General features: G+C 47.7%; 1 protein-coding gene across 1 annotated transcript in view; it reads right to left on the reverse strand.

Moving 5' to 3' along the window:
* Positions 1-22,985, reverse strand: part of RP1 (RP1 axonemal microtubule associated) — a 595,469-nt gene that overhangs the window by 293,301 nt on the left and 279,183 nt on the right. Inside the window, exons 24-25 of the mRNA XM_040433131.1 lie at positions 9,526-9,570; positions 8,404-8,567 (exon numbers count right to left, since the gene is read on the reverse strand). Of these exons, the coding sequence (XP_040289065.1) occupies positions 8,404-8,567; positions 9,526-9,570 (209 nt within the window). The remainder of the gene's footprint in view (positions 1-8,403; positions 8,568-9,525; positions 9,571-22,985) is intronic.

The raw sequence follows: 22,985 nt of genomic DNA on the forward strand, positions 1-22,985 counted from the left end.
TAAAGGAATGGCACAACATAGAGCCATAAGAATAGATGCTCCAGAATTGTTATTACATGGGCAATGCATGAAGCTTCTAAAACAGGCATGTAAGGAGTAGTGTTGAGTGCGAATATTCGCATAGCGAATATTAATCGCGAATATCGCAACTTCGATAATTCGCGAATATTGCGAATATAGTGCTATATATTCGTTATATCGAATATTTGTCATTTTCTCCATCTGAACACATGACTTCTTCCTGCTTAAAATGCTTGTGGGCCAATGACTCATTGGCCCACAAGCAAGAAGCAGGGAGGAATCAAGAGTTTAGATGGTAAAAAATGACGAATATTCGAAAAAACTAATATATAGCACTATATCGAATAGATTCGTTTTTTAGAATATTCGTCATTGACGAATATTCTAAAAAACAAATATATAGCACTATATCACATATATTTGTTTTATAGAATATTCTTTTTTTCCCCCATTTAGTACAGTTATTGCCCTTTGGCATACTCCTCCCCGACAAGCGTCCCTGTCACCATGGGAACGCCTGGTGGTTAGAATATACCATCGGATCTGAGTTTTCACGATCTAACTCAGATCCGATGGTATATTCTAACCACCAGGCGTTCCCATGGTGATGGGGACGCTTGAAGTCAGAATATATATCGCCAGGGCGCTGTTATCCGCGCAATTAACCCCTCAGGTGCCCTGTGCGCCAAACCACCCCCCCACCTCCCCATTATTAAAATAATTGGTGGCCAGTGCGCCCCCCCCAGTATTAACATAATTTGTGGCCAGTGTGCCCTAACCCCCCCCCAGTATTAAAATCATTGGTGGCAGTGGCCACAGGGTCCCCCTCTTCCGCTGGAAGTGGCCACAGGGTCCCCCTTCCTCCCCCCGTCATTGGTGGCAGCAGGCAGTTTCACTCAGCAGCATTTACTTACCTGCGGGCCTCTCCTCCTTCTGAGAACTCACAGGTCTATGCGCCACATATGCCTTCAGCAATGCACCGCATAGACCTGTGAGTTCTCAGAAGGAGGAGAGACCCGCAGGTAAGTAAATGCTGCTGAGTGATTAACTAACCATGGCAGCCAGGACTTCAGTAGCATCCTGGCTGCCATGGTAACCGATCGAAGCCCGGCCATTACGCTGGGACTCGATCGGAACTGCCTGCTGCCACCAATGACGGGGGGGGGAAGGGGGACCCTGTGGCCACTGCCAGGGGGGGGAGGGGGACCCTGTGGCCACTTCCACCAATGATTTTAATACTGGGGGGGAGGGGGGGTTAGGGCGCACTTGCCACCAATTATTTTAATACTGGGGAGGGGGGGGCGCACTGGCCACCAATTATTTTAATACTGGGCAGGTGGGGGGGAGGGCGCACAGGGTGCTGTGATCCGCGCAATTAACCCGCACCTGAGGAGTTAAGCGCCCTGGCGGTATATTCTAATTTCAAACGTCCCCATCACCATGGGAACCCTGGTGGTTAGAATATACCATCAGATCTGAGTTAGATAGTGAAAACTCAGATCCGATGATATATTCTAACCACCAGGCATTCCCATGGTGACGGGGACGCTTGTCGGGGAGGAGTATGCCGAAGGGCAATAACTGTACTAATTGGGGGGAAAAAAATGAATATTCTAAAAAACGAATATATGCTATATATTTAGTGCTATATATTTATTTTTTAGAATATTCGTCATATTGTAAGACAAGAATATTTAGCAACATAGCGAATATTCGCAAATTACACATATAGACTGAAATTTCACTAATGTAGTGCTATAATCTTTTTTTTTTTTGTCTAATTTTTTTGTCTCTTTCTGATTCAGAATATTTTTTTTTTTGGTGTGGCTGTGCAATACATGCACAGCCACACCAGTAACTTGGCCAGGTCACGCCGCTTCCGCATCCACATTGTTACGCCGTTGGCCCTGCAACAATGTCCGCCACTGGCTCCTCATCCTCCACCATGTCCTTAGCCTCCACTGCAGGGACAAGTCACAGTGCCCCTCCAGCATACCACATGTTTAGGGCATGAGGTGTCACGTTGTTCTTGACCTCGTTTGCTTGGGCGAACAGAGTCACACAGTGGAGGAATTGCGCCATGTCCTTTAGCAATAAAAAGAATCCTGGCTTTCTTCCCGACAACTCAAAATCGGAACCATGGTGACCGACAACAGGAAGAACATTGTGTCGGTGCTGCGTCAAGGAGGGCTGAGCCATGCGCCCTGCATGGCAAATGTGTTCAATCTGGTTGTCAAGCAGTGCCTGAAGTCTTCCACCCATCTGCAAGACATCCTAAAAATAGCCAGGAAACTTTGCATGCACTTCAGCCACTCGTGCACCGCAAAGCACACCCTCTTGGAGCTGCAGCGGCAGAACAGCATCCCCCAACATAGGCTGATATGGGACGTTTCCTCCAGTTAAAATTCCACCCTCCATATGTTGGACTGACTATACGAACAGAGAAAGGCCATCAACGATTTCTTGATGATCCAAGCGGATAGGAGTACTCCCCTGTGTAACTTCGATGTCAGCCAGTGGCAGCTCATCTTTGACACCTGCTGTTTGCTCAGGCCCTTTGAGGGCGCCATGTTATTTGTCAGTTGCCAGGACTACGGAATGAACAACGTCATTCCACTGCTTATGTCCTGGAACAGATAGTGGTAACAATGGCTGGTCAGAGGACAGGAGATCTCCTAGATCTCACGGCCACATGAGCCCTGTGGGGGCTGAACAGGAAGAGGAGGAGAAGGGGGAGGAGGACATTGGAGCACAGGCAATGTGTAGCGAAATGGGTTGTTTTTCTACTCAGCTGACAGAAGAGGAGGAGCAGCCAGAGGAGCTACAGGGCGATGAGGAAGATGAGACAGAGGACCCAGACACATCATGGCAGTATGCAGTGGAGATGGAGGCAGGGAGTCCCTCCGAGTCACTTGCACAAATGGCCCAATGCATGCTCACTTGCTTGCGTAGTGACAGCCGAATTGTCACCATTCGGCAGAGGAATGACTTCTGGCTCTCCACCTTTTTGGACCCTCACTACCGGTCCAAAATGGGGGCCTTTTTTACACCCACTGAGAGGGAGGACAAACTGAACTACTACAGAGACATCCTATGTAGTCAGTTTGCCGCTGCCTATCTGCGCTATCGTCCAGCCTCTCGCAGGTCTGACCGGGGGGCCCTTTGCGCTCACATTCCACTGCCATGGCTGCTGGGGAGGGATGAGTTGGCAGGACGAGTACCAGCTCCATCAGCAGCAGCCTGAGTCTACAATCGATAATTAGTAGCTTTCTTCACCCGCATAGTGAAGAAACTACTCACCACCAGCAGCAGGTAGACCTGGAGTAGGATCTGAACCAGCAGGTGGTGGCATACTTGGACCGCACCCTGCCAACCCACATTGAAGATCCGCTGGGCTACTGAGCAGCCAAACTGGATTTGTGGCCGCAACTAGCAGAGTTTGCCCTGGAAAAGCTGTCCTGCCCGGCCAGAAGTGTGGCATAAGAGTGGGTGTTTAGTGCCGCGGGGCCATAGTTACCACAAGGAGAACTCGCCTGTCCACCCAAAATGGGGAGAGATTGACCTTTGTCAAGATCAATCAGGCGTGGATCAGCCTGGATTTCCACCCACCAATGCCTGATGCATCTTGACAAAGGTCAGTCTCTCCACATTTTGGGTGGACAGGCGAGTTTTCCTTGTGGTAACTATGCCGCCTCACCCAAACCTTGAAAAAAGAGACCGGTTTCTTCTGTCTACTTGCCTCAGCTATTACTCTGATGCTGCCACCCGCCTGATGCCACACATCTGATGCCAAGTGCTCCATCTTTCACCTACCTTCATCAGCGGGTACTGGTATTGCCACCCACCTCCCCACTCTGTTACCGGGTCACTTTGTGGTCTCTTGATGCTGCTGCTGCCATCACCACACTATGTCACCTTCACACTCTGTGGTCTCCTGATGCTGCTGCTACCATATCCACACTATGTCACATTGCCACTCTGTGGTATCCTGCTATTGCTGCTATCTCCACACTATGTAACCTTGCCACTCTGTGGTATCCTGATGCTGCTGCTGCCATCTCCACACTATGTCACCTTGCCACTCTGTGGCCTCCTCCTGATGCTGCTGCTGCCGCCACCTCCACACTTATGTGTCATTGGGCCACACTTTGGTCTCCTCATGATGCCGCCACTTCCAGACTTGGTCATTGTGCCACTCGGTGGCCTGCTCATACTGCCGCCACCTCCAGACTCTGTCATTGTGGCACTCGGTGGCCTCCTCATACTGCTGCCACCTTCAGACTCTGTCATTGTGCCACTCGGTGGCCTTCTGCTGATGCTGCCAACTCCAGACTGTGTCATTGTGCCACTCGGTGGCCTCCTCATACTGCTGCCACCTCAAGGCTCTGTCATTGTGCCACTCGGTGGCCTCCTCATACTGCTGCCAACTCCAGACTTTGTCATTGTGCCACTCGGTGGCCTTCTCCTGATGCGGCTGCCGCCCCCTCCAGACACTGTCATTGTGCCACTCGGTGGCCTTCTGCTGATGCAGCCAACTCCAGACTCTGTCATTGTGCCACTCAGTGGCCTCCTCAAACTGCTTCCACCTCAAGACTCTGTAATTATGCCACTCGGTGGCCTCCTCATACTGCTGCCATCTCAAGGCTCTGTCATTGTGCCACTCAGTGGCCCCCTCATACTGCTGCCAACTCCAGTCTCTGTCATTGTGCCACTCGGTGGCCTTCTCCTGATGCTGCTGCCGCCACCTCCAGACTCTGTCATTGTGCCACTCGGTGGCCTTCTGCTGATGCTGCCAACTCCAGACTCTGTCATTGTGCCACTTAGTGGCCTCCTCAAACTGCTGCCACCTCAAGACTCTGTAATTATGCCACTCGGTGGCCCCCTCATACTGCTGCCAACTCCAGTCTCTGTCATTGTGCCACTCGGTGGCCTTCTCCTGATGCTGCTGCCGCCACCTCCAGACTCTGTCATTGTGCCACTCGGGTGGCCTTCTGCTGATGCTGCCAACTCCAGACTCTGTCATTTTGCCACTTAGTGGCCTCCTCAAACTGCTGCCACCTCAAGACTCTGTAATTATGCCACTCGGTGGCCTCCTCATATTGCTAAAAATCATAGGAAAAAATGCTTATAGCAGCACAACGAAAAATTAAAGTCTTATCTTGTGGTGGTGCCAGCCGTGTTGGGAGCCAGTCAGAAGTTCCCCCTTGGATGCGTCATATAGAAGAAACCGCAGCACTCTCCTGTCTTCAATTCAGTGGAATTTATTTCACCAGCAAAACAAATGCATTTGTTTTGCTGGTGAAATAAATTCCACTGAATTGAAGACAGGAGAGTGCTGCGGTTTCTTCTATATGACGCTCCTCATACTGCTGCCACCTCCAAACTCTGTCATTGTGCCAATCGGTGGCCTCCTCATACTGCTGCCAACTCCAGACTCTGTCATTGTGCTACTCGGTGGCCTTCTGCTGATGCTGCCAACTCCAGACTCTGTCATTGTGCCACTTAGTGGCCTCCTCAAACTGCTGCCACCTCAAGACTCTGTAATTATGCCACTTGGTGGCCTCCTCATATTGCGGCCATCTCCAGACTCTGTCATTGTGCTACTCGGTGGTCTTCTCCTGATGCTGCCAACTCCAGACTGTTTCATTATGCTACTCGGTGGCCTCCTCATACTGCTGCCACATCCAAACTCTGTCATTGTGCCAATCGGTGGCCTCCTCATACTGCTGCCAACTCCAGACTCTGTCATTGTGCCACTCGGTGACCTTCTCCTGATGCTTCTGCTGCCCCCACCTCCAGACTCGTCTTTGAAGAAAGCGCTAGGTGCGATACCTTCTCTCCCGACTGTATAACCTGGGATCCTGGAGGTCCGTGCACGGCGTGCCACGTGGCTCAGGAGTTTTATTGGTTTATGTTATACTTGCATACACAAAGACCCATGCCGACAATCCATGGATAAAGTCTAAAATGATGTTTCACCTATTTTAGAAGACCAGCGCGATGTTGAACGCATAATCCTGAGCCACGTGGCACGCCGTGCACGGACCTGCAGGATCCCAAGTTATACAGTCGGGAGAGAAGGTGTTGCACCTAGCGCTTTCTTCAAAGACGAGGTAATACATATCCTGTAACTTACCGTCACGTTATAGCGGTAGGTAGACACTCTGTTCTAATGACACTAATATTTAACTGAGAATGGATACCTCTTTGAAACATATGACGTCAATTATTACACTGTTGCACAAAAACCTATACAGTGTATTCAGTTAAGCCACCGCCTGGACATTTATTTCTGCGGTTATTCTGGGGTTGATCACTAATTCCAGACACTCTATAGGTGTTTTAACCACAGGATTACTGACCATGCTTCGCTTACTAACTATCACAGTGGACTAAAGAGAAAGCCTATGTAACATCTATGAATGAACATATATAGAGGTTAAGGAAATACTATTATTGGTTGGTTCCGTTACCACCATGGTGGTTATTAGAGTATTGGTATGTACTGTGCGGCTGACGGACAACTGGATATTATACAAGCCGTCTGAAAGCCTGTCCACACACTAGATACAAAAATAATATTGAGAGTGGTTATAAATTTTCGTATTTTTATCTCCCATTTTTTTATTTTTATGAATCAGCTTTGATAGGTCGAGCATTATAGTATATGGTGTATTAATTGGATTTTACTTTGTTTTTAAGGGATATGTACAATGTGGTCTATGAATAAATTGTGTATTCAGAGGTATTCCAGTTGTTGAGTGCCTATCTTTTGGAATTGATTCATATTAATGTAAGGTGATTAGGTGAATCATAACGGTAGTGCACCTCATCCATATCAGTGAACTGGAGAGCCACCTTGGGATAATCCAATTTTAATCAAAATGCACCAAAACTTGGCATATTATAGCACATCAAGTTTTTAGACCTATATGCAAAGAAAATGTGGCTAAAATAATAATTCACTGCTCCTCAATTGGCGAGAGTGGGCCTGGTAAAAATGCAACAATATGTTCCAAATTTGTGCCAAAATTTTGATGCAAAATGTTGCAAAAAAAGTAAGATGACCAATAGGTGGCATAAACTGAGACAAAAGCATCTGGGTATGCACCAGATATCTCATACAGCGTTAACCAGTGTTCGGCATGCTCAGCTATTTTCAGAAGTCAAACTGAAATGAATGGAAGGTGAGCCGCGCAGGCACGGCCAGCGACCAATTCAGTTCTATGGGGCTGGTGAAAATAGTCGAGCCAGCGCTTGTCTATTTTCGGCGTTCTCATAGAAATGAATGAAGGGCAGCCATGCATGTGTGGTGCACCCTCCAGGACTTTGCAGGCTCCGTTTTAAGCATAGGTCGCACACCTATCAGACATTGGGGGCTTATCTTAGCGATATGCCCACAATGTCTGAATGGGAATAACTCTTTAAGGCACTATTTAATTAATTATGTCCTAACTCATCAGAGGGGAGGCTAGCCCTTCCTTCTTTGAAGGAGATGCTATGTAGTTGGCCAGCCAAAGAATACTGGCTCCAGCAGATGTATGGGAGTGTGGCTAGAGCCTGTGTGAAGCTAAAGTCAGGAAACAGCAGTTCTCTCCAGGAAAAATACATAATTCTTGTTAAGTGGGAAGACGCCAGATAACAGCAATTTTGTCAGGAGACTAGCCCTGAGGGAAAGAGAACAGATATCTAAAGACTGTCTAGGATCACAAGACCACACATGTTAGCAAAGGTATGCTCGTTTATAGTAAAAGACTTTGCTGCTGTGGAGAGGGTATTGCTAAGGTCACCCACACATATAACAGATTCGCCACCCATTTGATAACCTGCGCCCTTCAGCCTGGAAACTACTGATTGTGAGAGTTTTGCACACCTGTGATCATCTTGGAAAGTTGCAAAGTGTTTAGAGTGAGAGGGACTACTCCTACCATCGTTGCTGCCTATACAGAGCTATTGGAAGAAGACTACGCTGAAGTATACCTTAGAACTTTGCCTGTTGCTGGTGATTTATTCTTGTACTGCATCACCTATCATCCACAGTAAAGAGACTTATTCTTTGTTTCAACTAAACTGGGCCTGGTTATTGACTCCACCATCCTTCTGCCGGCCCCTGCATCTGCCATCACCGTCAACTGTGAGTCTTACTACCCCTCACAAGACCACAACCACCACTTCCATCCTCTCTGCCCTGCATCTCCCCTCCGGCTTGCTGCAAGAGGAGGATAGATCTCATCACTGTGCACATAGCCTCAAGCCTGTTTGTTGAAGTTAGAGAATTTTAATAATTATCTCTTCACATTTATCCAAGCTGAATGATAACCATCTGTCTATGCAAATCTGGTAATTACAGCATTGTAAACGGACACCACATTATCCTCATACCTGGAACGTATCTGCACTGTTCACATTAAACAGTTGATGACTCCCTGATCCCAACATTATGGGGCCAGAATTTGCTTCAGTACCATAAACATGAAGGAATACTGTAGCATCGGTGCCAGCACTGGGAAAATTGCCAGTCACAAGTGTGATCTTCCAGTCCCCTTCTGTAAAGATAAGAACAGTGTGTCAATCTTTTACCTAATGTTTCCAGTCCATGCTCAGTTCAGATTAGTAGGAAAAGTTGTAAACTAGAAATGTAGAGAAAGATTCTCTGCAAATAAACTAATAAATCTGTTCCTGGACTGGTGGGAATTTTGATATCTGTACTGCTGTGTTCATTGTACTAAGTTCAGTAGACTGTTGGTTTACAATCCTGATGGTCTTTACATATGTTTAATCAATTATTAGGAAGACTCACTTTTCACCTATTCCGCTCAAAGGGCAAGATTTAGATAAACATCCCTTGGTCAGTCAAACTGAAACTGGAGTGGAGTAACAGGTTCATCCTCCAGTCCCAGATCTAGCATCACTGATGGAAATTTGGCTGATCTTGAGGGAGGGGCCCAAGATTATGTATTCTTCGTCCCAAGATCATAAAATATTCAGATCACTGCCCTAGCCTTGTATCAGTACTCTAGCCAAAGCAGAGTGAATTGTTCTCCTATGCTAACTACCAGCTGCCATATGAGGAAAGACTTTTCACTGGCATTGAAATAAAAGGGGTTTTCAAGTAGTCTGATACTGATGACCTAGCCTCAGAATAGGTCATCAATATCTGATTGGTGGGGTGCTAACACCTAGCACCGCCGCCGATTAGCTGTTTGTAGAGACTGCGGTGCTTAACAACATACCAGGCACAGTGCTATTCATTGTATAACTGCCATGTATTGCAGTCAGGCCCATTCACTTGAGTGGGTCCGAGATGTGCCTAGGGACAGATAATTGTGAAAGCACTGGCCTAGGCACACATTGGTGTGCAACCACTTCTTCAAACAGCTGATCGATGGGGATGCCAGGAGTTAGGCTCCCACCTGTAAGATATTGATGACCGATCCTGAGGATAGAAGACCATCAATATTAAACTCCTAGAAAACCCCTTATACCATCTGCCAAAGATCTTACCGTTGGCTTTGGTAGCGTGTGCCACTTCAGAAGACAGCTCCGTCTCTACAAATTAAAGTGAAATACATAAATGATAATTTTCGCTGCATTTATTTGTATAATAAATCTGTACTTTAGTAATTTAGTGGAATATGCATTGTAAAAGGTTGTTAATTCAGTGCTGACTTACAGTACTATATATTTTGGCCTTGCATTTCTCTGTGCAGTAAAACAAAGGACAAATACGAAGAGATTATTAATAAAGAACACTAATTGGAGGACATAGCTACATATAGAGCAAAGCTTTCAACTAGTAATTTTCTTTGGTAACAACTAAATATGCCCTTTTTCTATAATATGTTATAGATAGGGATGAGCGGACCCGTGGATGTTTGGGTTCAACTGAACTTTGGGTCAAGGTTCGGGACCTGAACTTGACCCGAACTCCATTGAAGTCAAGGGGGACCTGAACTTTGGTGCACTAAAATGGCTGTAAAATAGTCATAGTAAGGGCTAGAGGGCTGCAAAAGGAAGCAAAATAGGGGTGAGAGCTGGACAGTTGCCCTGCAAACAAATGTGGATAGGGAAATGACTTAAAATAACATAGAACAGAAAAAAATATAAAAAAATAATAATCTTGAACTAGGAGGCGGAGGTCAAAGTGGAGGTTGAGGAGGAGGTGGACATGGTGGTGTAGGTGGAAGCGGCGGTGGAGAAGGAGGAGGTAACCAACACTGTTTTTGTTGTTTTTTGTTTTTTTCCCTTTATTTTATTTTTACTGAACTCTTCCATGGGACAGTGTGGACATGCTGGTTGACGGTGGGGGAGGTGGTGGTGTTGCTGCCACATCCTCTGTTTGCGGGGTGGAAAGTGCCACTGTCACTCCAGTAGGGGAGGAAGAGGCCGAGACCGCAGCAGAAGAGGGAGCAAGAGGAGCCTGAGATCTTTTGTGGTTTTTCGGGTGTGTACTCCACTGCTGCTCGTGCTTTGTATTTAGATGCCTGGTCATGCAGGTGGTGCTGAGGTTTAGAACATTTATGCCTCGCTTCAGACTCTGATTGCACAGCATGCAAACCACTCGCATCTTGTAGTCAGCACATTGTCTGAAGAACTGTCACGCCAGGGAACTCCTTGGAGCTGGCTTTGGTGTGCTCAGTCCTTGGGTGCGATGGGCAGTAGCAGGCAGACTGGCTAGGGGACGGCTACTCTGCTTTTGCACCCTGCTCCCTCTTTTGCTGTGCGACTGGCGCTGTGTGACCACCACCTCTTCCTCCGAACTGCACACGTCACTCGCATGACCTTGATTTCATGTGGGGTCTAGGACCTCATCATCCTCCACATCATCTTCCACCCACTCTTCACCCCTGCCCTCCTTGCCGGTCTGCACACGGCAGAAAGCCGCAGCAGTTGGCATCTGTGTTTCGTCATCATCATCAGAGACGTGCTGCGATGGTCCTCCCATGTCCACATCCTGAAACATAAGTGGTTGGGCATCAGTGCGCTCAATCTCTTTAACTTCTGGGGCAGGGCTAGGTGGATGTCCCACGGAAACCCTGCCAGCAGAGTCATCAAAAAGCATAAGAGACTGCCGCATGACTTGGGGCTCAGACTGCTTGGCTGATTTGCAAGGGGGTGAGGTGAAAGATAGATGCCCATGGGCTGCAGGTGCCAATTCTGCGGTTTCAGCAGGGGACCGGGTGGGAGACAATGTGAAGGAACTGGAGGCACTGTCAGCCATCCAATCTGCTACCGCCACTCTACTTGTTCTGGCCTCACCATTCGTACACCGGTATTCGAGCCTACAAAATTACGCTGAACATCTTGACGCCTACGTGCACCTGAGGAAGGTGTTTCATTTGGGCGTGTAGCTGGCACAGATCAACCACGTCCTCTCCCTGCAACAGGAGCTCCACCAGCAGCACCACGACCAAGGCCACGTCCCTTATTTGATGCTCTCCTCATTCTTTGAGGTCACCCACCGAACTAACAGACAGATTAACTATATTAATTTCACTGTCACATATGCAGTGCTCGTGTATCTCACACCAAAAATGGGTATATGTAACTGGCCGAAATAACAGTCAGATTAACTATATTAACTTCCCTGTCACATATGCAGTGCACATGTGTCTCACACCAAAAATGGGTATATGTTACTGGCCGAACTAACAGTCAGATTAACTATATTATTTTCCCTGTCACGTATAAAGTGCATATGTATCAAACACCAAAAATGTGCATATGTCACTACATATATCTATTTATCTGAGCACTTATGTGTAGCTTTCCTAGCATTTTTTACTATTAGTGGTAGGACTCTACTCTTCTGCCCTTTCTGCAACATTATACACACACACGGACCAGATAGTGAGAAATCAGTGTGGTCACAGATGGTGGAATACAGCAGAATCCCCACCTTTCATCTGTGGGGATGGGAACAACCTGATTGGGTGAGATTCAAGCAAGGCCCTGCCTGTGCACGTTCTCTGGTAAGAAGTGTATATCTTTTTGAATGTTAGTTTACCCTTCTTAGGTACAAACACACTTTCATAGTAGGAAATTGTTGGTGTTACTGGCCCATTAAATGGTGGTGTTTATGAATAGAATTGTGGCCCTTTTAAATTTTAAAGGTATAACATTAAAAGTTACATTTTACTACTGCCCGTTTTATTGTTTTTGAAACACAGTATGTATATGAATAGACTGCTGTCAATGTCTACAGTGTGCTCATTATTAGTGTTGAGCGAACTTGAACTGTAAAGTTCGGGTCTGTACCGAACTTTGCGAGTTTGGGTACCCGGACCCGAACTTTGCCGGAAAAGTTCGGGTTCGAGTTTGGTGTTCGGGCATTTAATGAAGGCTGCAGGGCAGCCAATCAACGAGCTTTTAAGCTGTGGGCACTTCGAAGCCATCACAGCCATTCCTAGTAATGGCATGGCTGTGATTGGCCAGTCCATCATGTGACCCAGCTTCTATACAAGCTGGATCACGTGTAGCACCGCCCATCAGCTCTGAGTAGCGCAGGGACAGGAAGCAGGCTATTTGTTTTGTGGATGACCTATAATGATTTTTTGTGGGTGCAATACACCATCTTTGTACCCCTGACACAGAAATTTAATAATTAATCTGGCTGTTAATTCTGTGGGTGGCCTATACAGATTTTTTTGTGGGTGCAATGCACCATTTTTATACCCCTGACACAAAAATATAATCGTTAATCCGTCTGTTAGTTTGATGGGTGACATATACCCATTTTTGGTGTGAGATACACATGCACTTTATACGTGACAGGGAAATTAATATAGTTAATCTGACTGTTAGTTCAGCCAGTGACATATACCCATGTTTGGTGTGAGATACACTTGCACTGCATATGTGACAGGGAAATTAATATAGTTAATCTATCACGGCTGTGTCATGGTTTGGTGTAGTGGACCATGACACTTTTGCCGTGCATGCTTGTTGCTGGTGGCAACATGTTGTTTTGCATGTTTTGACACTTCCCCTTTAAGTTGTGTATCCCTTCCCATCCTGGTGTGTTCGGGGTTAAGATTTGTCTTCCTTGGTGTGAAACTGGGTGTGGTCTCTAGGCTCTATTTATCCTTGTGTTTTAAACCTGATTTCTTGTTTTGTCTCCAGCCTTGGTGTGTGTGTTGAGAGTGTGGATGTTCCTGGATTCCATCTGTCCAGTCTTAGGGCCATCCTAGTTGAAAATACTGTCACGGTAGAGAGTGGGGGAAACTCCCCACCATATAAAGAGAGCTAATACTAACATACCAGAAAAGGAACACAAGGCTAGACATTACAATACACCAAATCATAACCCCACACCAAACATACAACACATGTAAAGGAGAGAAGACATCGCTGGAGACCTCGAAGTCCCACTAGGAGGCCCTCACGCTGGGAGATGGAACATGAAGACCAGGAGCATAACTCCAACACACACCATGGCTGGAGTACCACTGACTCCTGGCCTCTAGCCACAGGTAAGATGAAGCACCTAGTGACCACGCCCAACAAGGTGGTTTCCCCCACTCTCCACCGTGACCAGGAGCATAACTCCAACACACACCATGGCTGGAGTACCACTGACTCCTGGCCTCTAGCCACAGGTAAGATGAAGCACCTAGTGACCACGCCCAACAAGGTGGTTTCCCCCACTCTCCACCGTGACAGTATGTTCAACTAGGATGATCCTAAGACTGGACAGATGGAATCCAGGAACACACCCAGTTCCACACCAAGGAAGACAAATCTTAACCCCGAACACACCAGAATGGGAAGGGACACACAACTTAAAAGGGAAGTGTCAAAACATGCAAAACAACATGTTGCCACCAGCAACAAGCATGCACGGCAAAAGTGTCATGGTCCACTACACCAAACCATGACACAGCCGTGACATAATCTGACTGTTAGTTCAGCCGGTGACATATACCCATTTTTGGTGTGAGATACACTGCACTGCATCCGTGACAGGGAAATTAATATAGTTAATCCGTCTGTTAGCTCAGTGGGTGACATATACCCAATTTTGGTATGAGGTAGACCTGCACTGCATCCGTGACAGGGAAATTAATATAGTTAATCCGTCTGTTAGTTCGGTGGGTGACATATACCCATTTTTGGCGTGAGATACACGTGCAGTTTATATGTGACAGGGAAATTAATATAGTTAATCTGACTGCTAGTTCGGCAAGTGACATATACCCATTTTTGGTGTGAGACACACGTGCACTGCATATGTGACAGTGAAATTAATATAGTTAATCCGTCTGTTAGTTCGGTGGGTGACCTCAAAGAATGAGCTGCTGGTGCTCTTATTTCTGGGAGAGGATGTGGTCGATCTGTGCCAGTGTAACATCCCAGAGTGGGGTTACTAAACGCTTTTACCCCGCTACAATCTGCTAGGGCATCAACGCGGTCATTTGATGTGATTTCCCTCATGTCATTCACCACTGTGCAGATGAAACCATTGTAAATGTGATATTTTCTTTGTAATGTTTCAGGTCTACCAGCAGGTGGCGTCGTCGTTGGAAGAATAGTTATGGTATGGCTATTCAGAATGGAACATTCCAGTTCTATTCTGTTCCCCCCTGCTTAAGGGAAGTGGAGTTTACCACGCCCTGCAGCAAGGGAGGGAAAAACCGGTTAGATCCGGTGTGTTCCAGCTCTCCCTGCAAGGGGAAGGCTGTGCAAGTAGGAGCTCCCAGAAATAGGGATCCCAAACCAGGATCTAGTCTCGGTTGAGACCAAAGATCACCATTCCCAGTCTGAGCCCTGTAGAGGTCAGAGGAGGGAGAGACCGCAAAGCAGGATTCAAGTACAGTACAGCAGACAAGGAGACTGAAGCAAAAACCGGCTTTCTTAAAGAACCAGATGTAACTGCCGGAAAATCGGATTAACAGTATAAACAGGTTTACACAGATTACATGAACACGAGTTAGAATAAATGCGTTCCACAGTATACACATCAGAGTCCAGGCTACACTCAGCTAGTATACTCCTATCTAGCACTGCTACCCAGGGGACGCTTCCGCAGCGAACTAAGTCCCTGACTCTATAACCTATCACAGATCAGCACCGGTGCCACTCACAGTTCTGCAGATTCTCCTGGATCCCATAAGATGCAGTCTGGCTCCAGGTCCGGTTGCTTGCTTGTCTGTCTTTCTCTCTCTGGTTACAGCAGATGCAGCCCACTCCTCTGTAACACACTGTGCAGTCTCTTTCTCTGGGTCACAGCTGCAGCACTTCAGTTCAGAGTCTATCTTGGACTGTCTCCAGCACAGCCAGCTTCTCAGGACTCCATCAGTCAGGCTCCATGTCCCATCACTAGCCTTTACTTGGCTCCTAACATGGCAGCCATCCTCACCCAGCTGTCAGGGCACTCCCACCTCTAGCCAGGAGTCCAGGACTCAAACCCCCGGGAACTTCTGGCTCCTCCTACCTCTTGTGTATCTCAGAAACAGTTCAGCTTCCTCTTTCTCAGAGCCACAGTGGCCACTAGTGGTTGAAATAAGTCATTACAGTCTATGTAGCACCATATTGTAGATATCTGTGGGGCTGACCCTTACATGCCCCCCCACTTTAAAGGCGGCCGTCCTCGGCCTCGCTATATAGTCCATGGAAAACAAAGGGGTTAATGGAACATTTAAATGGCAGTACAACATTGTCCACCATACCTACAGGAATACCAAATGAACTCATCAGCAGTGTACCTGTTTGGTAGAACCCCTGCAGTAGACCTACTGGATCTCTGGAGGTCTTGACTATCTGCTAGGACCTGACTTTCTCCACTGCTAGCTGTTAACCTGGGTTCTTCCTGGACAGGAGATCTGGATGTGGTCGCGGGTTCTTTGGACCGGCATGGCCGTGGCATATTCCTATGTAGAGTCCGTGAGGCAAACTCCTCCTTTTCAACCTGCACTTTGTAAGCCGGACCATCGGGATACACTCCCTTGCTCACTTTGTATGGCCGTACCTCCCAACACTCGCTCAAATCGCCTCTGGGACGTTTCTCTCGCGGAATTACCACAGATTGGTGTGCTGGGACTCTCTTCCGGGTCCCACAAAATCAGATCCGCTGTTGAAATGCTGTCTGGGTAGGTTTGTGTGGAGTGGCTTGCTCCCAATAATCCAGAAGTTCTGGGTGTCCAGGTGGCTTACTCCAACACTCTCTGGCGAAATGTCCTATTTTTCCATACCGCCAACACTATACCCTTCGACGGCCCAATCTCCGCCTGCGTGCGGGAGGTGCCCCTAGAACTTGGTGGGGAGGCAACTTAAGGTGAGGACGTTCTGGTGTAGGAACCTGCAGGGTCGCCTGATAGGCTTGTTGTTGGGCCGGACAGGCCGCTTTAGGGAGATAACACGACTCCATCCGTTTTTCCAGGGGCGTCAACTTTTCGTGTATAGCACTCAGAGCGCTCTGTAAGTTTTGTACCACTCTGACTAGGACCTCTTCGCTCTTTGTAACCCCGAGGGCTGTGACAGTCTGGGTACGTATCACTCCGGACACATAACTTTCCTCTTTACTCCGTGCCACAGCCTCTGCCAATATTTGTCGGAAGGTTAGGGCAGGGTCCACCCTGACTCGTTCCCGCAGGGCCTGTCTCAGGGGAGTGCTGTAGAGTCCCAGAATGAATTGTTCCCGCCGTATATGGTCTACGGGCCCCAGGCCGGTTACTCCGTCTGCCTCTTTTTTCTGTATCTCGGCCAATATTCCCTGTAACGCCATCGCATATCGTGAGACCCCTTCCTCTTCTCGCTGAACCTGGTAAAAGAATGTTGCCCGGAGGTGCCCCGCACTAGTCGTCTCACCATATATTTCTTCTAGAAATTGCACAATCTCTCCCAACGTTCTACGAGTGGCTTCTGGTTGTAGGAAAACAGTCTTCCGGGCCTCAACCTCTAAGGCGGCCAACGCAATTTCCACCTGGAGTTCTGGGCTGACATTGTAAATCCTAGCAGCGCTCCATAACCTTATCACCCAGTCCGACAGTGACATATTCTGGGCATCAAATTTGGCTAGCAAGTTAAACAACGTGCCCATAGGGAGGGCCCTTGCAGGGGTTCCCCCATTGCCTGAGGTGCTTACATTAGCATTATGCACATTGCCTTCAGCCGCCTCCATCTCTGTGACTGTACCCTGCTCGCAGTGCCACTTGTAGCGGTCAGAGGAGGGAGAGACCGCAAAGCAGGATTCAAGTACAGTACTGCAGACAAGGAGACTGAAGCAAAAACCGGCTTTATTAAAGAACCAGATGTAACTGCCGGAAAATCGGATTAACAGTATAAACAGGTTTACACAGATTACATGAACACGAGTTAGAATAAATGCGTTCCACAGTATACACATCAGAGTCCAGGCTACACTCAGCTAGTATACTCCTATCTAGCACTGCTACCCAGGGGACGCTTCCGCATCGCACTGACTAAGTCCCTGACTCTATAACCTATCACAGATCAGCACCGGTGCCACTCACAGTTCTGCAGATTCTCCTGGATCCCATAAGATGCAGTCTGGCTCCAGGTCCGGTTGCTTGCTTGTCTGTCTTTCTCTCTCTGGTTACAGCAGATGCAGATCTTCAGCTCTGGCAGGAAGGATCCGGCTGGTCTCTATACACAGTCCCACTCCTCTGTAACACACTGTGCAGCCTCTTTCTCTGGTTCACAGCTGCAGCACTTCAGTTCAGAGTCTATCTTGGACTGTCTCCAGCACAGCCAGCTTCTCAGGACTCCATCAGTCAGGCTCCATGTCCCATCACTAGCCTTTATCTGGCTCCTAACATGGCAGCCATCCTCTCCCAGCTCTCAGGGCACTCCCACCTCTAGCTAGGACTCAAACCCCCGGGAACTTCTGGCTCCTCCTACCTCTTGTGTATCTCAGAAACAGTTCAGATTCCTCTTTCTCAGAGCCACAGTGGCCTCTAGTGGTTGAAATAAGTCATTACAGTCTATGTAGCACCATATTGTAGATATCTGTGCAAAGAACAGTATTCTAGGGGCTGACCCTTACAGCCCTTCAGCCTCATCTGGTGACAAGCAAGCAGCCATCTCCAGAACTCCAGGATGAACCATTCCCTGTGAGCATAACTGTGAGTACCATCCAGAGACCAGGAGAAGCCAAATTCCTCCTCAGCTAGTCAGTCCCATACACAGCAGAAGATAGACAGAGCAGAAGATATAGATTCCTGCCATATTTTCCAGGCACATAATATAAGCAGAAGAGATAGTAAGTAATCCCTGCCACATATTGCCAATACCTACTGGGACCCAAGACTATTGCTGTATCTCATGTGGATTAATGCTGCCTCCAGTAAAGACAAGTTGAATTATATTTCAAGTCTGGATCTCATTCATTTCTACCAAGTTCCTCAATTACTCCTACTAGCAACACTCATTTTATTGCAAGTGAGTCAGGATCCAGGAGTCCAGCCGTACCAAGGTAGGAGACACCGTTGACACTATACCTACTACTACACAGAGACATTACCCCACTCTGGCATTCCTAACCTGGTACGTGAGTTGCAACACCTTAAAGGGCCCTGAGACTGTACCCTACACACGCTGCTATTGGCGTCACAAACAAAAACTCTTAACTATCATTTACACCTGACCCAGTCATTCTATATTATAGCGTCAGTGTGCATTATTCCAATCCGGCTTACTGCACCAGCTACACGCCCCAAATGAAACACCTTCCTCAGGTGCACGTAGGAGACAGGATGTTCAGCGTCATTTTGTAGGCCCGAATACCGGTGTACGAATGGTGAGGCCAGAACAAGTAGAGGCAGTAGTAGATTGGATGGCTGATAGTGCCTCCAGTTCCTTCACATTGTCTCCCACCTGGTCCACTGCTGAAACCGCAGAGTTGGCACCTGCAGCCCATGGGCATCTATCTTTCACCTCACCCCCTTGCAAATCAGCCAAGCAGTCTGAGCCCCAAGTCATGCGGCAGTCTCTTATGCTTTTTGATGACTCTGCTGGCGGGGTTTCCGTGGGCCATCCACCTAGCCCTGCCCCAGAAGTGGAAGAGATTGAGTGCACTGATGCCCAACCACTTATGTTTCAGGATGTGGACATGGGAGGACCATCGCAGCACGTCTCTGATGATGATGACGAAACACAGGTGCCAACTGCTGCGGCTTTCTGCCGTGTCCAGACCGGCAAGGAGGGCAGGGGTGAAGAGTGGGTGGAAGATGATGTGGAGGATGATGAGGTCCTAGACCCCACATAGAATCAAGGTCATGCGAGTGACGTGTGCAGTTCGGAGGAAGAGGTGGTGGTCACGCAGCGCTAGTCGCACAGCAAAAGAGGGAGCAGGGTGCAAAAGCAGAGTGGCCGTCCCCTAGCCAGTCTGCCTGCTACTGCCCACCGCACCCAGGGACTGAGCACACCAAAGCCAGCTCCAAGGAGTTCCCTGGCATGGCAGTTTTTCAGACAATGTGCTGACGACAAGATGCAAGTGGTTTGCACGCTGTGCAATCAGAGTCTGAAGCGAGGCATAAATGTTCTAAACCTCAGCACCACCTGCATGACCAGGCATCTAAATGCAAAGCACGAGCTGCAGAGGAGTACACACCTGAAAAACCACAAAAGATCTCAGGCTCCTCTTGCTCCCTCTTCTGCTGCGGTCTCGGCCTCTTCCTCCCCTTCTGGAGTACTGGAAGAGCGCCGGACCATAGGAGTCAAGCGTGTGGACAACAAGGGGCGCACATTCACAACCAGTTGTCAAACAAATTTCAATTTATTCAATGACAACGCGTTTTGGGGTACAGCAGGCCCCTTTATCAAGTCTGGGGTCAGCGCACGCTGTTTACAGTCAGCGTTCTCCTCGTGCTGACGAACAGCGGCCGTGCTGGCCATCCTGCTGACCTGTCCCCAGACTTGATAAAGGGGTCTGCGGTACCCCAAAAGCGTCGTCATTGAATAAATTTTAATTTGTTTGACAACTGGTTGTGAATGTGCTCCCCTTGTTGTCCACACGCTTGACTCCTATGGTCCGGCACTCTTCAAAAACTATTGTTTACCCGATTGGAGTTGTGGCTCCCGCCTTAGGTGATTGGACAAGTTCAACCATTCCCATTTGGCCTTCACTGTGGTTGCGCCCAATTTGGTGCAACTCAAATAGGTGAGCAAACCACTTCTCCCTATTTGTAGATATAGTGTTTACTTTGCATAGTCACCCTATTAGTGCCTTTCTCTCCTCATTGCTACTATTTTCCTCTTCTGGAGTGACAGTGGCACCTTCCACCCCGAAAAACAGAGGATGTGGCAGCAACACCACCACCTCTACCACCGTCACCTAGCATGTCCACACTGTCTCATGGAGGCATTCAGCTGTCCATCCCCCAAACACTGGAGAGAAAGAGGAATTACCCCCCTACCCACCTGCGATGCCTGGCCCTGAATGCCACCTTGCACATGCTGGCCAGACTGTGCGAGCAGCAGCAGGCGATAGTGGAGTTTCAGCTGCAGCACGCACGGGTGAGTCGCTCTGCGGAACAGCACCACTTCACCACCAATGAGTGGGCCTCCACGCGGGATGTGGTGCCTTGTTGCGCTGTTTCGAGTACTCCACCAACATGGCCAGTGCTGATGACGCAGTCCTCAGCGTTACTATCCCACTTCTATGTCTCCTTGAAAAAACACTTCGGGCAATGATGGAAGAGGATGTGGCACAGGAGGAAGATGGATCATTTCCACAGTTATCAGGCCAGTCATTCACAAGTAGCTCGGAGAGTGTGTTCCTGCGCCAACAGAGGCCAGGTACACAACTGTCCAGCCAGGGCACAGTTCTGCAGGATGAGGGGGAGAAGGATGATGAGGAGGAGAAACCGTGTTCACAGCAGGGTGGCACCCAAAGCAGCTTATGGGCATCAATGGAGCGCGGCTTGGGGGGATACAGAGGACACAGACGATACACCTCCCATAGAGGACAGCTTTGTGTTGCCTCTGGGCAGCCTGGCACACATTAGCGATTACATGCTGCAGTGCCTGCACAATGACTGCCGAGTTGCCCACATTCTAACCAGTGCTGATTACTGGGTGGCCACCCTGCTGGTTTCCTTCTACAAGGACAACGTGCTGTCCTTACTTCCATCACTGGAGCGTGATCGGAAGATGCGTGAGTACAAGCGCACGCTGGTAGACGTGCTGCTGATGGCATTCACACATGACAGCGGGGGCTCAGTTTAAGCACAAGGCGAAGGCAAAGGAGGAGGAGGAAAAAGTCGCCAATGTAGCTGGGGCACCGCCAGCACCTCAGAAGGGAGGGTTAGCATGGCTGAAATGTGGAAAAGCTTTGTCAGCACGCCACAACAACTAGCACCACCAGCTGATACGGAACGTCTTAGCAGGAGGTAACATTTCAGCAGTATGTGTGCACACGCATACACATACTGACTGATGGGTTTGCCCCATTCAACTTCTGGGTCTCCAAATTGAGCACATGGCCTGAGCTTGCCTTTTTCGCCTTGGAGGTGCTGGCCTGCCCTGCAGCAAGTGTACTGTCCGAACGTTTGTCTAGCATGGCGGGGGGGTAATCACAGACAACCACAGCCGCCTGTCCACAGCCAACGTCGACAAGCTCATGTTCATTAAAATGAACCAGGCATGGATCCCACAGGACTTGTCCGTACATTGTGCTGAGTAGACAAGTACACTGGCCGCACCCAGCCATTGTTATACTCCAGTGCACTTTCTCTTTGCATTCTCTTTTCTATTTCCCAAAGTTTTGGGGTCTTCCCAAATTTATAAAAAATAAAAATAAAAAAATAAATAAAGGGAAAAAATAAAAATTAAAAAACGCCTCCTCAACCTTCTACTCAACTTTGACCTCCGTCTCTTAGTTTAAGATTATTATTATTATTATTTTTCTGTTATTTTAAGTCATTTCCCTATCCACATTTGTTTGCAGGGAAACTGTACTGCTCTTATCCCCATTTTGCTTCCTTTCCAGCCCTCTAGCCCTTACTACGACTTTTTACAGCCATTTTAGTGCACCAAAGTTTAGGTCCCCATTGACTTCAATGGGGTTCTGGTTCAAGTTCGGGTCAAGTTTGGGTCCGGAACCCGAACTTTGACCCGAACTTCAGCGAACCCGAACATCAATGGGTCCGTTCATCCCTACTCATTATAATTATTAAAAATAAATAGCGAGGAACTTCATCTCTCAGAAAAATCCAATATTGTCTACTAAAGTCTCTTGTTGACAGATATGGAATTCATGAAAAAGTCCTTCAGTATCCGGTTGGCCTGGTTATTGACAATTTCCTGCTAAAAATGACCTTAAATATTTAAATCAAAATTCAACTAATAACAGTACAAGCGAATATACAGTGCCTTGAACTTTTCCACATTTTTTCACATTACACTCACAAACTTTAATGTATTTTATTGGGATTGTATGTGATAGGACAACACAAAGTAGCAAGTATGTAGGAAGTGAAAAGAAAATGATACAAGGTTTTCAAAAGTTTTCATAAATAAAAATCTGAAAAGTGTGGCGTGCATTTGTATTAAGTCCCTTGTTCTTTGACACACCTAGATAAAATCCAGTGTGACCAATTGCATTTAGAAGTCACCTAATTGGTGAATAGAGTCTACGTATTTGTAATTTACTCTTAGCATAACTACAGCTGTTCTGTGGAGACCTCAAAGGTTTGTTAGAAAACATTACGGTAGTGATCAAACACCAACAGGAAGAATATACACCAGTTAGGTCAGGGATAAAGTTGAGAAAAATATCCCAAGGAGCACTGTTCAATCCATCATCCGAAAATTGAAGGAGTATGGCAGAACTGCAAACCTACCAAGACATGGCCGTTCACCTAAACTGACAGCCCAGGCAAGGAAAGTACTAATTAGAGAAACAGCCAAGAGGCCCATGGTCACTCTTGAGGAGCTGCAGAGATTCACAGCACAGGTGGGAGAATCTGTGCACATGACAACTATTAATCACGTACTCCGCAAAT

This window comes from Bufo bufo, chromosome 5 (genome assembly GCF_905171765.1).
Source record: "Bufo bufo chromosome 5, aBufBuf1.1, whole genome shotgun sequence".
Taxonomy (NCBI): Eukaryota; Metazoa; Chordata; class Amphibia; order Anura; family Bufonidae; genus Bufo; species Bufo bufo.